This window comes from Rhizoctonia solani, chromosome 1 (genome assembly GCF_016906535.1).
Source record: "Rhizoctonia solani chromosome 1, complete sequence".
Lineage (NCBI taxonomy): Eukaryota > Fungi > Basidiomycota > Agaricomycetes > Cantharellales > Ceratobasidiaceae > Rhizoctonia > Rhizoctonia solani.
In genome coordinates, this window is record NC_057370.1 from 2,189,902 (window position 1) to 2,209,081 (window position 19,180).

The 19,180-nt window shown below is 50.9% G+C and overlaps 4 protein-coding genes across 4 annotated transcripts; 1 reads left to right on the top strand and 3 right to left on the bottom strand.

The window, feature by feature from the left end:
* Window positions 1–7,423: 7,423 nt before the first annotated feature.
* Window positions 7,424–8,598, bottom strand: RhiXN_04218 (transcription initiation factor IIB; the record flags this gene model as incomplete). The annotated part of the gene is made up of 4 exons (XM_043324035.1): window positions 7,424–7,507; window positions 7,552–7,917; window positions 7,977–8,264; window positions 8,449–8,598. 4 exons carry the CDS (start codon window positions 8,596–8,598, stop codon window positions 7,424–7,426), a joined length of 888 nt encoding a protein of 295 aa, XP_043176454.1.
* A 134-nt stretch (window positions 8,599–8,732) lies between these two features.
* RhiXN_04219 (uncharacterized protein) lies at window positions 8,733–10,661 on the bottom strand (the record flags this gene model as incomplete). The annotated part of the gene is made up of 2 exons (XM_043324036.1): window positions 8,733–9,004; window positions 9,233–10,661. The coding sequence occupies 2 exons, from the start codon at window positions 10,659–10,661 to the stop codon at window positions 8,733–8,735; spliced, it is 1,701 nt and encodes a 566-aa protein (XP_043176455.1).
* Window positions 10,662–10,713: 52 nt separating this feature from the next.
* Window positions 10,714–11,085, bottom strand: RhiXN_04220 (uncharacterized protein; the record flags this gene model as incomplete). The annotated part of the gene is made up of 1 exon (XM_043324037.1): window positions 10,714–11,085. One exon carries the CDS (start codon window positions 11,083–11,085, stop codon window positions 10,714–10,716), a length of 372 nt encoding a protein of 123 aa, XP_043176456.1.
* A 409-nt stretch (window positions 11,086–11,494) lies between these two features.
* Window positions 11,495–19,162, top strand: RhiXN_04221 (ABC transporter; the record flags this gene model as incomplete). Its single annotated transcript, XM_043324038.1, has 29 exons — window positions 11,495–11,566; window positions 11,611–11,667; window positions 11,717–11,746; window positions 11,799–12,052; window positions 12,113–12,342; window positions 12,389–12,459; window positions 12,508–12,593; window positions 12,689–12,977; window positions 13,041–13,163; window positions 13,218–13,837; window positions 13,899–15,065; window positions 15,134–15,431; window positions 15,498–15,597; window positions 15,649–15,749; window positions 15,806–15,859; window positions 15,912–15,980; window positions 16,031–16,106; window positions 16,156–16,275; window positions 16,336–16,442; window positions 16,505–16,643; window positions 16,702–17,012; window positions 17,076–17,289; window positions 17,341–17,556; window positions 17,711–17,733; window positions 17,980–18,187; window positions 18,240–18,485; window positions 18,539–18,600; window positions 18,711–18,822; window positions 18,879–19,162. 29 exons carry the CDS (start codon window positions 11,495–11,497, stop codon window positions 19,160–19,162), a joined length of 5,739 nt encoding a protein of 1,912 aa, XP_043176457.1.
* Window positions 19,163–19,180: the final 18 nt, after the last annotated feature.

Consider the following 19,180-nt stretch of genomic DNA (forward strand, 5'->3'; position numbering starts at 1 on the left):
CGAACCAAGCAGAGTCGGGATTTGTATTACGGCGTTTGATTAAAGTGGAACCATGTGGTACCAATAGACCAAGAGTAAGTTCAGCCGGGAGCGAAGTGACCGAAGGTTGAAGATATATCGTAAGATGCGTCGGCCGCATAGCGCAAATAGTGCAAATGGAATTCACAACATATATGAATCGAGGTCATTTGAGATGAGATGTGAGATTATTTAGTCAAGATCGGAGTCTGGTTATCGAACTCAAGCACAGGATAACGTACCAGGACCTTCCGCGACGTAACCTTCACTGTATAATAGATGATATAGGGGCAATGGCGGTAAAAGGTAAGATGGGGAAAGAGTATACGAAAAGTACGATCAAACGCTGTGTCAGGAAGAGACGTTGGAGGGTCCCCACGTGAGGGATGCCAATGCCGACTTACCGGCTGTAGAACGCCTTTGCATAGATCTGCGAGTGGAGCGAGATCTCCGCCGGACGGTTTGCTAACTTCGATTGGACAATCACCCATCTAAGACATCGATGAGAGGGTATGTTAAGACACATGGGGGCAGGAGTTTGACGATGAGGATCAGGCACGAGGGACGAGGGAGCGGGTTACGGACGCCAATGGGACGAGATTAATGGGGTGCGTGATGGAACGGGGGGCGAGACGATCCGGACAGAAGTTAGGGGTACTATGTGAAGGACAAGGGAACACGGAAAATCTGGGACGGCAAAAGTGCTCAAGGCTGCTTGTTACTCACGAGTGCGCATTCTGTGTATCCATTTCCAGATATCATCAGCATTTGTCAAAACCCATCACGTTTAACCTTGATGTGCCAAGTGAGCTCTGTTGTGGGTGACAAAAAGGGGGACACAACCCAAGGACACATCCCACAACGAATATCAACAGAAACAGAAGGGTATACCCACGTACTCTGACAAGATCCTCTCCAAAATGTAGACCCCGATATTCCTTCAATATACAGAGTCGGCCGAGCTTATACTCTAGGGGTTTCTCGATCATACGCAACGTCCCCATAGACTGGTGGTCCGGCACCGACCGCAGTAAGAAGTGAACTGCGCGGCCCGGTTTATCGTATCTGTTTCGCATAGCCCAATTGAGGGGTAGTTGCACTCAGTAAGTCTCGTTTCTTCGATACATTAGGCTGGACTACGTCCACGACTTACTCATCGATTTCCGTCTCCAGTGGGAATTTTTGCTCGCGATGAAAGACTATATTATGGCATATGCCGATTTTCATTGATAACGTGTACCCAAGTGATTAGATCGCGGGCGAGCAGCGCCTTACAAGAGCATACCTTCTATACGGATATCGATGCATTGCTGCACTTGCCCGCCGTCTGCGGCCACGATGATCTCTGCATTTGGTCTTTCACGCTTCGCCATTTCCTCAAGAGAGTGCTCGGGACGACTTGGAGTGGGAGGTGAGTCTAAAGGGGGCGCAGGGGTGGTATGAGAAAACTTGACCAGTCCCCATATAAGGCGCTAAAAACACGCGGCGCGGCACCTACTTACACGTGGGATTCTCACTTCTGACGAAAACACGCGTTTTAGAAGATGGAACATATACAAGTTAAGTTTCAGTGATTGGTGTTAGTTACAAAATGTACAAACATGGAATAGGCCGTGCGGTGAGTAACTCCAACGGGTACTTTGGACCAATGAAATTAAACCTATTAATTCGTTCAATCAGTCTCAGACTATGATACGCCAGGCACACAATTGAATGGGGTATATGATAGAATCAGAAGTCAAATATGTCATCAACACGTTCTACAGCGAGGCAGGACGAGTTTCGACTAAGAGGTGCCAGGAAGCGGTCGTATACACGACACTCGTCATATTGAAGGCAGAAAATAACATATATGCATTCAACTAACCTTGTAGACCGATAAGTGGGTACTAAACACAGGAGGTGAACGTGGTCGTGCGCAAGAGTTGACATTGGAACCACGCGCAAAAGTTTTTGAAGCACAGTGTGGGCGCTTAGCGGCCATTGCTATATTGCTAAGCACGACTATCTGAAATGTTTCATCTCTACCCAACGACACCTTTGTGGCCGCCCTGTCTATGGTTTTGCTTGTAGATACTAGGTCGTTGAGCCTTTGAGACCATCCATATTCTTAAATACATTTGGAGGCCAAATGTGTTTAATACATTGCAATTGGGTACTGCAACCCGAGCGCCTTGATTTTCAACATCTGGTTGGAATTATTTCCCCTATCTACAGATCTAGACCAATTTACTGCGACATGGAATGGCTAACCCTGTCGATCCTTCAATAATGACACCACTCTCGTGGCCTTGACCCCGTGGAGGACCACGCGCCGATGCCGATGGCCGCGAATAGACTATCCGACTTCCGTGCCTGGCTCCACAAACAAGTTGAGATGCTCGCTGCTCTCCTTTCTGTTAGTGGACTTACTATCCGCCTCGTCGGTGCTTTGCATAAGCTTTCGTGCCGACTTGATAACAAAGCGTCGTTCCGCCCCGATTCCGTACAGTTTACAGCACTGGTACGACTCAAAAACGACACAAACTCAATACGCAATACAGTATTATAACAGCAATACTTGGCCATCTGGTTCAGCATTGCTAGTAGAATCATCGAGGACCGACTATTCCAGTTAGGCCAACATTTAGGCATAAAGCGCCTGCAGGTCACCCAACTCTCGGTGCTTCCAGCAATGGCGCTGAACCATCAACAATAGGTATTCCGGAGCATGCGTCCTTGAATACGGCATTGACGTCATATAGTCGCTCGCTGTCGCAGCGTTGACGTCGTGCCCTTGGTCAAATGCTTTGCGCAGCGCAGCATTACCCAAGTTTAGGGTCGGCGGGTAGATATTTATACCTTAAAGGCTATTGATAAATATGTCCAGCGTGCAATAGGAAGAGCGGCCAAAGCAAGCAATTTTATACTCAATTATGCAGCCACAAATTATTGTTGATGCTAGATTGGATATAGCAGTCATATGGATGGGCGGCGAACCAAACTATGCATCAAACAGCTTCAAACGAGGCGAGCCAAATGCAGAGTATCTGGAGTCTAGGTACAATGATATCGATCTCATCCGCACCCAAGATCCACGTCATCCGTCGCTCGTCGCTCGCCTCCCCTCATATATCATTCAGAACGGTCAGGCGACAGATGCTGATACCTGATGCCCATATACTAGCAGCACCCGAACGGGTTCCGCTAAAACGAGGGTGCTCCGAAGTATTGCACTAATCATCAAAGATATCAAGCACCATGGTGCGGATCACCCGAATTTAGGAAAGATGGCAAAGAGACCCCGAGGCTCATGAGATCAGCGAGCGGGGGTTGCGCAAAACCTTTAACCTAATTCCGTAGTTTGTGTCTACACATGTGGTGCACACCGCTAAGAGCGAGTGCTTCGCACTTTTTGCTTCTTTCCTCGAAGCAAAGTATATCTGATTGTCTTCTGTTTGGACTGGTATTTACTTGATTAATTTTCGGCTGAACGGCGGCCGGGTCTACAAAACTACCAACCCGGACTTTGGATCCCTCATAATATTTATTGGCACTCAATTCTACCTTCAGTAGCAGTATTGAGGTTCCTGCAGATAAATGATTGATGTCCAACGCCACTGAGAGCTTGTACGACGCATGAAGGATCACCAGCTGCCAGACTGTCTGGTGCCAGTCTGTTACCTCGAGCAAAGATCTCCGTCTTGGAAGTTCGAAGTGTACATGTAGCCAAGTTAACCAGGACCTCGTTACTCATGCAAACAAACCGACGCTAACAGAACATATACCTGGTCGTATTAACCACTGCCCGGTCGTATGAATCGCTTGGTCTGCTGCCCTCGATGTGGTTTGGTGCTTCATCTCAAATGTATCCCTTGATTCGCACCTATGGACAGCCCCGGCTAGGCCTTGACATAGGGGGACTTCCGGCTCGATTTGTTCACTTAACGCCACAAGCAGCCTATACCTGAAGGCCAACATCTCACGAACACCTCCGACGATCAGAGCCATGGCAAGGATCTCCTCCACTAGGAGCAGATGTAGACTGGATCTCTTTTAGTCGTAAACGAGGTACTTTACCGCAGGGGGATCTTCGGATCTACCGTTGTCGAACCACAAATGAAAGGATGTATGCTCAGTTGTCTGACCTGTCTGGTAGGAGGAGTTCTACATGCAAATGTATTTCACTTTGGCTCCGAGGAACGGTAGACAGGTAGGGGTGCATTTCTACTGCGGAACAAAGGTGAAGTAGTGACGAATCCAGTCGAGAAGCAGGATATGCCCATTGCAAGCGAGCCCTAGGGTGAATGATCAAGTTGTGCCATGGTAAGTAAGAGGCCGCGTGTGAATAAGGGGTTCCTCGGGCATATAGGGGTTGAATATGAAGGTAGGTCATAGACTGCAGTCATTCTCCCCTATTCCTTATCCCCGTTGTATTAAATCGATTGCGCACCATGGGTGTGTCCCGTGCTCGGGAATTGGTTGCTTCTTTCCGCCAACATACTTACACATGTACTGCAAGATATATCTCTGTACGATTATAACTAACGTCTGATGAAATAGTCTCGGGATATATGGCGAAAGGAGTGAACAGGTTGAGCATGTATTAATGTTGACGTTAAGTCGGAAAACCCACCCATACCCAAAACATCTGTACGATACACATGTATACTATGTTATGGAATCTCCATCTAGAACGTCCATCTATATATATAGTAGATATCTATTATTCTCTACCACTAGGCGGAACCCTTGTAAAAGCATTTTGCCTCGTTGCTGGCCCTCAGCAAGCTTGTATCCCCCCATCACGTCTACCAGAATCATATATATTGGAGCGATGGTACCCGGAGTAAGGGTGTCCTACAGGATAGGCCATAGTTCTGGTGGCAAATTACCAAAAGGCAACCACCAGCGATATTGTAGGACCCAATCCTAGTTCAACATTTTCGTATGAGATAACTAAACATGCATACAACTAATCGCATGGGTGCTTCGCTTACACCCTTTTGCTAACTTATTGCCATTTTTTCTTCGGTTGAAGCTAGACAGAAGAGCTAGCGAACGTCTCTCCGAACATCTGGAGCACCGCCTGAAGATCTTCAGGGGCACTCGCCTGTCGACAGAACGAGCAAACGATCTACGACAGGGAGGCACAATATCCATGCGCTTTCTTCGAACAGTCTTGCTCTCAGTTGACCAGCGGATGAAACGACTTTAGCAGTACCTTAGTTGTTTTCGAATATGGGGTGTGGGTGAAGGAGCTTGCCAACAGTTCAATGCATTGGATTTTGCGGGCCATACCGGATCTGGGCGCCTTGAAAGCCGACTCCCGCGTTGTGCTGTTTGTTCTCTCCACGGCAGCTGCTCTCACATGAATTAGAGAACGTCCGATTTCGTTAGTGGGGCACTATAATAATACCTGATCCACTTCAGCCCAAATGAACCGTTATTCAAACACATCACAGGGAGCGAGCCACTTGTGAGTCCCCTACATGCGTAATGAGAAACATAAAAATGCTAATAGAAGCTCACCTTTACCACTATTGTCCACAATTCTACCGAGAATCATGTCTATAATACTCGCCAGCCAAATTACTGCCTCTAGCCTCCGATATACGGTTCTATTTCTATACCATTCATGGATGAGACGAATGGTTGACAAGACAGGAGCATTCCTTTGGTTATAAGAGGGTACCGGTTCTTGCTGATCCCTTTGGCACTACGGGCGACAAACTTATGCTCATAGAAACCATGGAAGGAGGATCTGTCTGCCCCTTCTGTCATGAACAAATGAGAAGAAACGTACAAGATACCTCATGCTTCATTACCAATTCTTGAGCACTCGACACATATCGTTGGTGGGATAGGGGCTTTTGAAGATCCTGGGACCAGCGAGGGGAACTGTACTTGTTCCGCCAGAGGGAGACACTCTATAAATAATTCTGCGTTTGTCATTCAGCTAAGGTCCCAAGCCAATCCTCCGATGTATAGTGCGTCGCTTATTCTTTGGGCTCAGTCGATAATATTCGAGGCCGAGGATTGACTATGTGATAAATCAACACACGTTCCCTCTGTCATGTTCGGATAACGAGTGACTTGCAATCTCCGCGATGTGATAACTGGACTGGAGAATATGTTCCGGATTACTTATAGAATTAAAATAAAGCTGAATAAGTACGACGGTGGTTACGCAAGGTTGTGGCTAACATTGTGGCATAAACAGAAACAATCAAACAGATATTCGGTTTGTAAACTCGTTGATAATCGTAAAAATAATATATCAAGTTATGCATATATCTAGGGGATGCTATATAACGTTCAAGCTGCGCACACTGTGGCGTCGATATAATTTAAGCGAATGATGTCCTCCAATAGTTTTTAACCTAGTTGATCAAGATTGGGACCACTTCTAATCCGCACCGCACGTATCACATACCAAACTAAACGTCGGAACTCGTACGGAAGGAAGATAAAGAGTTCCATGTGTACGTCTAATCGACCATTCTCGCTGCACTGACAGGAAAAGACTCGGAAAGCATTGATGGCATTGTATGCTCCGAATCAGTCAGGTGTTTACTCTGCAATATTAACAAATAAACATTCGTCTCTTGTGGGCCGACCGGGCCCAAATGAACCAAGGTCGATATGGGAGTCTGGAAGAAAGGTCCATCACATATATTTGACGCGAGTTGACTTGGCTCGGGTAGTTTATGGATCGAGGCCAACCTTGGACTACGTCGGGACTTTTTGGGTGTCACCACGACCGAACCATATCCATGGGTAAGGTTGTGATGCAGCCATCGAGATATTGAGCAGGTGTCCTGGACGACAATAGTGACGCGTGATCGCGAGGGGTGGAGGGATCGTTGGAAACATATGTACAGGGGCAGAATGTGATTCTGAAAGATAGATTGCGGTTCTGTTTGATCTCTCTATAGGATTCGCGAACGGAAGCCTTCCCAGAGCAAGTCGGCGCTATCTAATTGCATTGTGCAGTCTGGAACGGCTCTGAGAGTACCGGGAGTCGCACCGGAGCATTTCTCCCTTTGCAAGTGGGTTGATACGTACCTTCCCTTTCTAGGGACATACACCACTTGAGTGAATAACCAGTGTTTCGGAAACCTGCTAGTGAATAAAAAAAATCATAAAAATCAACAGCAAGACTCGAATGATGGTCGCCGGAGTTTGAACGTAAATCTATTGGAGTGAACATCTTGCCAATCGCCTCACTCGCAAGACCGTCGATTTGCCAACCCCGACAGAAAATGCAAGAAAAAAACGAGCGTCATATGTATTAATGTTACCGAAACACAAAAGAAAACATATCAGTACAAGACGTCCTAGCAGAACACGGCTTACAAACCCCATCCCGGCTCACAAACACGCACATGCAAGAAAAAGATTCCCAAGTCCATCTCTAACACGCTCATCGACTTTCACCATTAGGCAAACGGTCCATGACCGCCCTTCCACTATCCAACCACTCCTTCTTGACCAGCTTTTCCCGCTCCTGCCACAAAATCTTATACACCATTTGATCGTGCTCTCGCTCACGCCTGCCACACTGCAAATGTCCTTTGCAGACTTGCCCTGTCCGAGCAAATACGAGGTAAAATAGATCGCAGCTCCAGCGATTGAAATTGGTGAACGACCGTCCGCAATCCCATGGTTCCGGGCGGTAACGACGACCTCTTCGCAGGCCGTGACGACCGAGGCATGTAAATGCAACTGATTGCAGTACCGATTGAGCAAATTCTCCGCCGAAGTACCGCTCGCCGGCCCAGCACCATCCTGACCATCCGCCGGCGCCGGGCGGGACAAGTCAAACGCCTGCTCAAAGGCCTTGAAGCACTGGCCGAGCGTCTTCTTCGGCACCCTCGTCAGCTGGTGAATCTCCTTGAACGTACGGGGCACATTCGCCTGCCTACAGGCGATCAAGATGCAGCACGCCACGACCGCATCGCGCTCTTGCCGCGCACAATCTTCTCTTCTTCCGCGCGCTTGTAGAGCTGCTTGGCCGTGTCGGATACGTTCTTAGGCAACGAAATGGACTCGCACATGGCCGAGATGTCCCGGAACGCGGTCATCATGTTGCGTTCGTTTTTGCCCACCGAGCCTCGGGCGGCTGCGCGCTGGAGCTCGCGCGCCATGCCGGATCCGCCGTCTTTGAAGCTGATGACCGTGTCGAGTTGTTCGATGCCTTCCAGAAGTGGGTTGGTGGCCGCTCCCACACGCGAGGGGTCGTCTCCTTCATCATTGGCAAACGTCTAGAGAAATAGTCATATTCTCAGTGTTTCTCCAGCCGTGGTCCTCCTTGAATTACTCACACGCCCTAACGTTCATCACAATCAGTCTCATAGCAAGAGAGAAAAAAGGGGCATGAGGGCACTCACATTCACTCCTAGTATCCACAATCCGATCACCCAATACCAACCCACAATCCCCACACACCAAATCCCCACTCCCAAACTCTTCGACAATCTTTGGGTTCATGTCTTTACATTCGGGGCAGATCAGCCGTACAGCCAAGTCGGGTGCGTATGCTTGTTTCTGCGCCGGAGCTGCTTGTTGAGCTTGTGCTTGGAGGGGGAATGCCAACATTGTTTGTTTAATCTTTCTTTCTTTCTTTTGGTAGGTGGGGTTGCAAGGTGGGTTTGAGTGCTGTGGCGGATGAGAGTTGAGGGGGGGGGGGAGAGAAAGGCTAGAGTGGTAGCAAAAAAAGCCGTCAGATCAGTCTAGACGAATTTTGTTGGTGTCGTCTGGATGTAGGAGAACAAGTCATGATAGTTACCTATGTGCGAAAGCGTGGCTTTTGGTGCGTCGGTGGCTTGGCTGGTGGTCGTTCCAGGCGAGGGGCTTTGATCGACTCGGTTGGAATTTGATATTCTTGTGTGTGTGAGCTGAGTCATCGGGCTGGTGGCGGGAAATTCGGAGGCGATGTGTAGTGCGCTGGATGAATCATATGCACCGGGTGGATAATGTGCATTATTGACTCGGAGGTATGGTTCTGTCACCAGTTTCAATCGAAAACATCATCCAATTCGTGTCAATCCAAGCTACACACAAACACGAAACCGGTGTACGTATGAGGAAAGAAGAAAAAGATAGCTAGAAAGATTAAGAACTAACGTATGCTTCATACAGTGGGTTTAATGTTTTAGCAGTCATGAAATCCGAATCCAAAAAAGAAAAGCTAAATATCAAACAAGACTTGCTGTAGACTAGTAATACACACCCCCGTGAGTGGGATATTCGTACCCGTGTCCATGCCCGTGCCCATGTCCATGTCCGTGCGCGTATTCGGGATAGTACCCCGGATAAGGCGTGCCGGATGGTGAATAGTAGGGATTATGCCCCGCCGGATGGGGGTAGTAGTTCCACATTGGCTGGTGCTGCCTTTCGTCTTGTCCATTCTCCCTTGGCTGGGGGTGGATCACTCCGTTTGGTCCGGGAGGATGGATTCCGACGCCGTTGGATCCAGACGTGTGGATGGGCGCGCCGTTGGGACCGGGTGCACGAATGGTCACTCCTGCACTCGGTCTCGGGGGGACAAAGTACCCGTTTGGAGGATAGTACATGTGAGGGTGAGGCGGGTGAGGAGGGGGTGTAGCGGTGGAGTAATACGTCGCCCCGTCGAGAGGAGTGTACGCATACGGGTTGTAGTAGTTCCCGACTGGCGGGGTGGACGTGTGTGCAGGAGGAGCAGGGGGAGGGGTGGGGAGAGAAGGTAGCGGAGCAGATGCGGGAGGCTGGATCTTGGGTGTTGTTTCGTCTACGGCTGGAAGAGGTTGTGTTTCGGGAGGTGGGGCCGAGCCGGGGTTGAGTGCTGGCATGTCGACTGAACCAAAGGAGATGGGGGCGGATGGGATGGTGGGAGAGCGGAACTGGGCGAATGCAACTGCGTCTTGTTGGCTTCGCGTCCGGCCATGGGTGGGCGGAGGTTGGTTGAGAACTTGAGCAGGGAGAGCGGTCTTTAGAGCTGGAGCAGGGATACGAGCAACAGGTTTGGGCGGGGCCTCTTCCAAAGGTTGGACCGTCTCGGGCTCTTCTGGCACGGAGGGAGCAACGATTTGAGTTGTTTTGCCTGGGCCTGGCAACTTGACGACAATTTCCGCTAAAACTTGAACAGGTTTAGTCCTGGTCGGTTGTGATTGGGGAGGTTTCTGAGCACGAGGTAGACGGATAATCTCAGGCTTGGACTGGCCCGGCAAATTAACCTTGATTCCCTTGCCCTGACCGGGAAACTGTGGTCGGGTAGACGGGTCAATGTGTAGATGGGTGTCGGGGGCCTTTGTCCAGAGTTGTTCGGGCTCGCGAGCGGGAGCAGGGCGACCACCTCGACCACGTCCACGACCTCTGCCCCCTCCTCTAGCAGCAGTCCGTTCCTGCTCGCGTTCCTTTAACTTTTCGAAACCGTCATGGCCCCATGTACGCTCGATGGGGGGTGGGGTCGGGGCTTTGGGCTGTTCGACTGGATCCGGTCTGGGGCTCGCGTTCCCATTGGGCCTTGCTCCACGCCCTCTCGCGCCTCGTCCACGGCCATTCCACCTGCCCCTCCACCAATCGGACATGCCCCTCAGCTCCGGTGCGAGCAGCCGTTCGTCATGTCCCCAAAAGGCACCTACGCGCGGGATAAAGGACGGATCCTCGGATAGCTTGTCCATATAGGCCTGGCGGTGTGTCTTGCCCCCTGCTGCTCCTGCTCCCCCACCACGCTTACCGCCCCTGCCCCGTGCTCGGCCAGAGGAGTGGTGAGAGGGCCCAGAGGGTGACTGGATGGTCGACACCGTTCTGGACGAAATCGGCAAAGTCGATGATAGGAGGCTCGGCACCATCGGCTTGGTCAACGAGGTCAGACCAGCTAGTGGGCTGGTCTGGGATAATCGGATCTTTTGGTTTTTTGGCGCGTGGAGAGAGGGCGGGTGCTGGGGTGTCGGGTGTGTCTTCGTCATCGGTGGAGATGGTGTCTGGCTCCGACTCGGATGAACTCGAATGGGCTCTGCGCACCTCAGACTCCGAGTCAGACGACGTTGCGCGGCGGCGGGGCTGGTGGCGGGATTTCCGGGAAGAAGTTTTCGTTGGTGGCATTCTATCTCTGCAAATGAAAACAGACATCGATTAGCTGCGATGCTTCCACCACACCTCAGAGACACTGACTGTGTATATGTCGTCGAATGGCAAGTCAATACGTGTATTTATACGGTGGCTACCAGGACAAGGGTGGTGGAGACCTGGAGGCTTGCATCATCTACCAGAATAAGCTCGATCACAAATACTAAATTCAAATTCAAATTACCAACAAACGTCAGACCTGGCTTAACAACCAAGCAGAGTGACTAGAGTTGGGTTCGCACATAGATTTACATATAATTATCCGTAATCTATTTGGATCCTGCTCTCCTTGGGCTTCCTCCGCAGCACAGCCGTATCTGGCGTGGACACACACAGTGGCTCCACAGGCTGAAGCTACTCACCACTGCTGCAGTCTGCCCCGACCATGAGACGCTGGTTCCGCCAGTTGTTCGCCCTATGCAGAAAGAACATCATCGTATTATCAAACCACTATATTGTACGTCTCATCGTCTTGATTGGTCGAGCTAACACTCTCTCTAGCTCAATCTCTTTCGATGTGTTGTCCTGCCAGTCTTGTTCGCTCTCTTCTTGGCAAATGTCAGTTAGTGCTATTGACATGCTATCGATATCGCTCACACATATCTAGGCACCCGGCATATTCACTCCCAACAACAAGGTCGGTGCACATCATCCTATACACTCCATATCGATCGCTCATTCCCTTTTAGCTCGGCCTCGGCACCGCTGTCCCCGTCTACAAACTCGCAGAAATATTCGATCCAAAAAGCAAGATTGTCTATGTCGACGCGACCAACGGAACAGACTCGTTGGCTGTCCTGGCCATCATGACCGTCCTCACTCGCAACTTTTCCCAAGCCCAAAAGGACGCCGTCATCCGTCTCGAGTCCGAAGCTGAGATCGCCACCGCGTGTCCCCACAGCTTTCAGATCGTGTCCAACTGCTATGGAGCCATCGTATTCAAGTCGGTTGGCCCTACTTTTGTCGTGAATTTGGGCTTATATAGTTTTTTTTCCCGTCCCAGGTCTGCAAACCTCAAGAACCCCATACAGTACACTCTCAGAGCCGATATGGGGAGACTCGATGTCGATGTTGAGCACCATACGAGCGACGCCGAGACTATCACTTTGCCTTTGCAATGGGCTGTCGATAGCGCCATCATTGAGCTTATTTCTGGCATCTCTGTCGATCCTCCCAATCAACAGCCGTTTACAAAGATGACCAACGAGGCGACCAAACAAAAGACTCGAAGGAGTGAGCACTAGAGTGTTCTTCCCGTCCCGGTGCTCATGTCTTTTAGGCTTTCTGAACAGTATACGCGAACTCGTCGTTCTCGCCTTTTTTGCAGGCCAAATGGGTGTTGTCTATCATGTGTGTCTCCTACTCTTCTGTTCACACGACCCCGCTAACACCTCGTAGATGGCCGGTGAAGTCATGTTCGAACGCGCCGCCACGCTTACAAGCCATCTCACGGCAATGGGGTGTATGGCCTCTGCCCGTATCCTGTACGTACCCCATCAAAAACAAAACCCTGCCCGAACCGCCCTCGCTCCCTCACACACTCTCTTCTATCCTCGGCTAAACCGAACTCGTCCCGCAGATCGTGGCACATGTGCATCTCGGGCGCATACCTTCCATCGTGGATCGCAGCCGCCCTTCTCTGGCACTGGTCCATCTTTACACATACCCCACTCGGCCTATTCATCGGTATTCATCTCATCACCGGTTTCTCCCTCGCCAGTTGGGCTCTCTTGGTCGCACAGCCATTCTACAAGAGTCCGCAGCTGGCGGCGATTGCGTGTTCGGTCTTGGCTGTCGTTCTTGGTATTCTGGCCTTGTTGTTTGGAGGGACGTGGATTGCGGCTGTGGTCTATGTTGTTATTTGTCCGGTACGGTTCTCAGCCCTCTCCAATGCTAAGGTTTTCCTTTATCTGACGTTTAGTTTGGGGCAGCCTGGATTCTATGTGTTTGCTCTGAAGAGTCTTGCCGCATGGGAACTGGCAGATCATCCCGTCGAGTTGTTCAAACCCGACACGGATGGCTTCATGTTTGGCCCACCGCTCATTGCAGCAGGGGTAAGTCCTCCTCCACCCGAATTCAAGCGCATATATCCTGATCAATCGACACAGGTGACAATTTTCCTATTCCCCCTCCTCGCCCTCTGGCTCGAATCCCATCTCCACAGCGTCCAGCCACCAGACAACACTCGAGCCCGCGCCCAGTTCCGTAAAGCCCATCGTCCAGGCTCGGTCTGGGCCAACGCAGCCGTCTCGATCCGAGGCCTGCACAAGACCTACTCCAACGGCGTGTTCAAAAAGCGCACCCACACGGCCATCGAGCATCTAGACCTCGACATCCCGCCCTCGGGCATCCACGTCTTTTGCGGCCGCAACGGGAGCGGCAAGACCACTCTGCTGAGGATCATTGCGGGTTTAGAAAGCGCGAGCGAAGGGGAAGTCGTATATGCCGACGGAATGCCCAGGCCTGCTGCGGGAGACCTCGGGATCGTGCCCCAGAAGAACGTCCTGTGGAATGAACTGACGTGTGCGCAGCACTTGACGCTTTGGGGTGCGCTGAAGCGCCCGAGCGGGGCGCCTTCGGAAGAGGTTGGCGAGTTGTTGCAGGAGTGTGGGTTGTTGGCTAAGAAGCATGCTGCTGCTGGGAGTCTGAGCGGTGGACAGAAGCGGAGGTTGCAGTTGGCGATTGGGCTGGTCGGGGGCAGTCAGTTGGTTTTGATCGACGAGGCCACGTCGGGTGAGGATTATTTCTTTCTCTTTCTCTCGATAAATTGTAACTGATTCGATACCAAGGCGTGGACCCGATCTCGCGACGCGCGATATGGCGGGCTCTGGTTCAAGCCCGGTCCGGCGGACTATCATCTACACCACCCACTTTCTGGACGAAGCAGACTTGCTCGCGGATCACGTATCCATCATGACCGCCCCCGGACGCATCGTCGCGCGCGGCTCGCCCGTGATGCTCAAGACCGGCCATTCGCAGGGGTACGTCGTCACATGCACATTCGACAACTCGACCCAGCAGAGTCTCGACGCGCGACGACACCAGCCGGTCTTGATCGCCGTACGACGACACGCTCCCTCTGCGGTCATGCTCAACGGCGGACAAGAGGACGACGGGATCAGTTTGCGCACGCATAATCCGCGGGTTGTGAGTCAAGTTCTGAGGCTGCTCGAGCGGGACAAGCGGAGACTTGGACTGAGGAGCTTTGATATTCGCGCGACGACGCTCAGCGATGTGTTTTTGAAGTTGATGGGCGAGGATGGCTCGGATGGGCTCGAAAAGGCGTATCCTCCTTTACCTCTTACCGGGTACGGGTCTCCTCTCACCGGAGTAGGGTACACGTCCCCCCAGATTTACTCCCCTACACGAACGGCGGTGGATCAAGAATTGGAAGATTTATCATACGCGCCGTCCACGTTCCGAGCGTCCATGTCCCAGCTTAGCGAACCTTCGGAATACAGCCATACGACGCACGCTCCGAGACGGCTGAGGCGGAAAGACACCTCCGAGGCGCGAGACCACATGTCGAGTCGGATGAGCCATTCGTTGCTCGCTATACCCGAGGCACAGTACCGCTCCTCGCATTTAGCGAGCCGGGAGTCGCACGCCACGAGCTCGGACTGGTACGCGATGGACCGGCCGATCTCGATGGCCCCGCACGAAGCGCAGCGCTTGTATTCATCAAAGCACCGGGACTCGAGCATTGACCTGACCGAAGGCCGCCCGACGAGTATCTTCCTCCAGGCTTGGGTGCTGTGGAAAAAGCGGATGCTGGTCGCGCGCAGAGGATGGGTCGTGCCGTTTCTTGCGGCCGTGTTGGCGATAGGAGGAGCGTGCATCCCACTTTTTTTCATCCACAACCGACAGAACCGGTGTATTCGAAATGAACATGAAGATATGCGATACAGTCTGTTCTTGCCCATCTCGCCGTTTGCGTGGAACGAAACCGGGCGGACGTACGTCGCTCCGCCTGGCGCACTTTCCTCGCTGCAGTATCCGATTCCGGGCGCGTACCCGCTGGCAGACATGAATGCGTTCGATACCGCGATCGAAGCTACGTATCCGTACATCGATACGGCGGAATCTCGATCCTTCCGGACAACACGACGACGTTTGCCTGGGAGGCTTCGCCGGGGAACATTGCGGGGAACGTCATGCTCAACTTGGCCTCGAACACGATGTTCAATATCGCCTTGAACGAGTCGAGGAGGGCTATTGGCTACGGGCCAAAGATTAACGGTGAGATCCAGCCGATGCCGTCGATTACTCCTCGCGGAATCGGGCCTGCGATCAAGTGGATCGCGTTTTTTGGAAGTAGTATGGTGCGTCTTTGGGTGTGGTCTTTTTGGAAGGGATGGCCTTGAACTGATCTTTTTTTATGTGATTAGGCTGCCTGGCCTGCGATGGCTGCTTTGTATGTGACCAAGGAACGGGCGTCTCATGTACAGGCTATGCAACTCTCGAATGGATCACGCCGGCTGGGATGTGGTACGTGCATACAGTCTTGGTACCGACATTTTGCTTATTTCTGGTAAACAGGATTGGCATTTGTTGTACGAGATCCCTATTATTCTTGCTATCTCAGGAGCTATTACTGGTATTTTGCGTCTACTGGGCAGTTTTTTAATTTGGAGCTTTTGGTACGTAGAGGTCTTCTTGCTCTGGTGGTACTGAGCGGTATTGACACTTGTACTAGTTCCTTGTTATCGTTCTTTATGGAATCGACGCTACCCTTCTTTCTTTTGTAGCCGTGAGTTCGATTTTGGTCGGAAAACCTTGCTTGGAATTGACATGGAGTTCAGAGTTTGTTTATTCGTTCTCCAATTGCTGCATTCGCTATTATTGCTGGCTATCAATGTATCACGTTTCTGGTGAGTAATGGTGTAAGATTGGCAGGCTCGAGTCTGACTTGGTATTACAGGGCTATTTGGCAGGTGTATTTTACACTTTGGCTACAATTTTTTCATATACGGCAGGGAATATCTTGACTACTATGCGTAAGTGGATGACTATCACTCCGGCCTTGGTATTGACGATTTATTGTAGACTATCTTATTGCAATCATTTCTCCGGTCGCGAGCGTCGTGAGGGCAGGATTCATAGGCACAAACATATTTTACACTCTTTGCTCGGACCACGGAAATCTTGATTCTGGTTCAGACCTCGGTGCTATGGACCGTTTGGGCACCCATCGCATACACTGTCATTCACTCGGCCTTCTTATAGCCTTTTTGATTTGGTACGACTCGGGAATGCCTTGGTACCTCGTGAATGGTACAAGCCCACAAAGGACTACTCAGAATTCGGACGGGATGCCCCGTATGACGTACAAGGTGAGTAGTATGGTCTCCGCGTGCCTCAAGCGAGTGAGGATCCTCAACGTTGTTTAGACGAGGCGGCCCGTGTGGCTCGATCTTTTGATAGCCTTCGCATTAGCCATGCGTCCAAGACGTACGGAAAGACACAAGCACTCGAGGATGTTACGTTTGGATTATCGTCTGGAATCTTTGGATTACTTGGGAGCAATGGTGGAGGTGCGTGCACATGTTTTACGCGTGTTGGGCCCATTCAGTTTACTCATCGTACCACTAGGTAAAACTACCCTATTCAACCTCATTCAAGGACATCTTCTCCCAGACCACACCGATCCAGCTTGTAACGTTTTCATCGATGGCAGATCGATCATTACCAGTCGCAACAAGGCGCGAACACGTTTGGGTGTGTGCCCACAGGCGACGGCCCTCGAATCTGTGTTGACTGTGCGCGAGCATTTGGAGATGTATGCGCGCTGCAAGGGACTCAGTGGTGAGGATCTGGACCGAAATGTCGAATGTATTATGGCTGCGACCCAACTCTTGCCCCATTCGCACAAGTATGCGAATAAACTATCAGGCGGGAATCAGGTGAGTGCAATCGCTGTTAGGTAGCTCTTGAAACGTGAGCATTCCAACTCATCCGATCCCCAGCGCAAATTATCCTTGGCGATCGCACTTTTGGGAAGTCCAGCTGTCGTGCTCATCGACGAATTCTCCACTGGCGTGGATCCATCGACTAAACGAGACTTGTGGGATACTCTTCGACGAGTTTCCATGGGGAAGGCGGTGCTCCTGACGACTCACGCAATGGAAGAGGTCACAGCGCTCGCAGATCGTATCGGCATAATCTCGCAGCGTCTTCTAGGTGCGTCGAATGGATGACGTTGTTCTAGCCTAATTCTTATCTCCGTTCTAGCTATTGGAACCATCGAAGATCTCGTCAGCCGATACCCCCTATACGAGGTTCACTTTTCTAGCTCAACTCCAGGAGAAGAAGCCAGAATGCGCGAGGTCATGCGAGACTTCCCATCGAACTGGCGAGCATCGGATGATCTCACCGCCCGTTACGAGGTGGAACTCGAACCGGCCAGTCGCTTGCGGATATTTTCGAGATTCTTCACGAAAACTTGGGGTCAGCCGGCGTCGAGGCATGCACGGTCGAGCGCATCTCCCTCGAGTCTGTCTTCCTTCGAATCACACAACAGCACCTCGATAATAAAAACCGACGTGGCCCTTATGTCTTGGATGACGGAAAACGATTCTTTTGTTTCTAATTTTTTTTCTAGTTGTAGTCACTTTCGGACTTTGTGTCAGACGTATCACCTTGTTCTCACTCTCCTTGGATTTTTGCTACATACGGACAATGTTTCGCTATAGATGTACACCTAGCCCCCGTGGCACTTGTTGCCGTAGTAATACCACGATTATTGTATGCACTCGTGTACACACTAATTAAACGCCAATCGCTTCCAAAATAGGCTAGACCTTTAACCACTAACAACCACCATCCATGGCATCACCTACATCCTCTCGATCCAATTCACCGCCACCCCAGGATCTCTGGTCCTCTATCCTCGACTCCATCTCATCATCTAGAGCTATCCCTTCAAAGAATGTTATCGTCCTGGGAGAACCTCAGTCGGGCAAATCGACGTTAGCCCAGCATCTACTGCAAAAGAAGGATAATAGCGACGCGAATGGTAAAGACGCGGATTTCGCGCTAGGGTATGACTGGGCGGACGTACGGGACGAAGGGGATGAGGGTATGTGCTATAAAATCATTTTAGACGCGTCAGACTTTACATATTATATTAGATACACTTGCGCGGCTGTCGGTCTATACCGTACCCTCTTCGGCCCCAGCGCATCTTTCATTGCTTCCACACTTCCTTCCTCCTAAAATGAGTATTACAAACACACTTGTCATGATTGTCTTGGACTGGACTAAACCCTGGAGTTTTATGGACCAACTTGAGACTTGGATGGAGTGGGTGAATACCTGGGTTAAAGGAGATGGGGCTCGTGAACTAGAAGTCGCACGCGAGGAAGGCAGGGAGCGACGTAGGTCTAAACTCGGTTTCTTCCACATCTTGGCTCTAACTCTCTGTCCAAAGTCCAGGCTCATCTGCAACATTACACAGAGCCGGCAAACCCGGGGGATGATGCCTCTGTTCCCGTAGCCGCCTCGACTCTAACTCTACATTATTGCTTCCTTTGGGGCCGGGCACAATGACCAGTAATTCGGCAGGCTTGCCAATTGTTGTCGTATGTACCAAAGCAGATCAGATAGACGGAACCGAGGACAGTGTAGGTCTTGGGATGGTGAAAGGGAAAGGGGGCGAGTGGGAGGAGCGCACAGATGGCATTATGCAGGTGTTGAGAACTATTTGCCTAAAGTGTATGTTTCTTATATCGATATCAGCGCTGCACTACTAATACACTATCTTGAACTAGACGGGGCTGCATTATTTTACACCACCACACAACCAGCAGTTCTTTCGGTGCTACGCTCATACGTTTTACATTTCCTCTTCATGGCTCCGTTTGTTCAACCTGGAGAAACTGCCATACCTCACAAGAACCCTTTCCCATTTAATAGTCGTCCTAACACTCTTGACCGAGACCGAATTGTCGTCCCCGCTGGATGGGATTCCTGGGGGAAGATTGGCGTCCTGCGTGATGGGTTCGACGCACAGCGCTGGGGCGAAGCATGGGACAAAGATTGGAGGAAGGTGTAGTTGGGGGAGGAGGTGGTG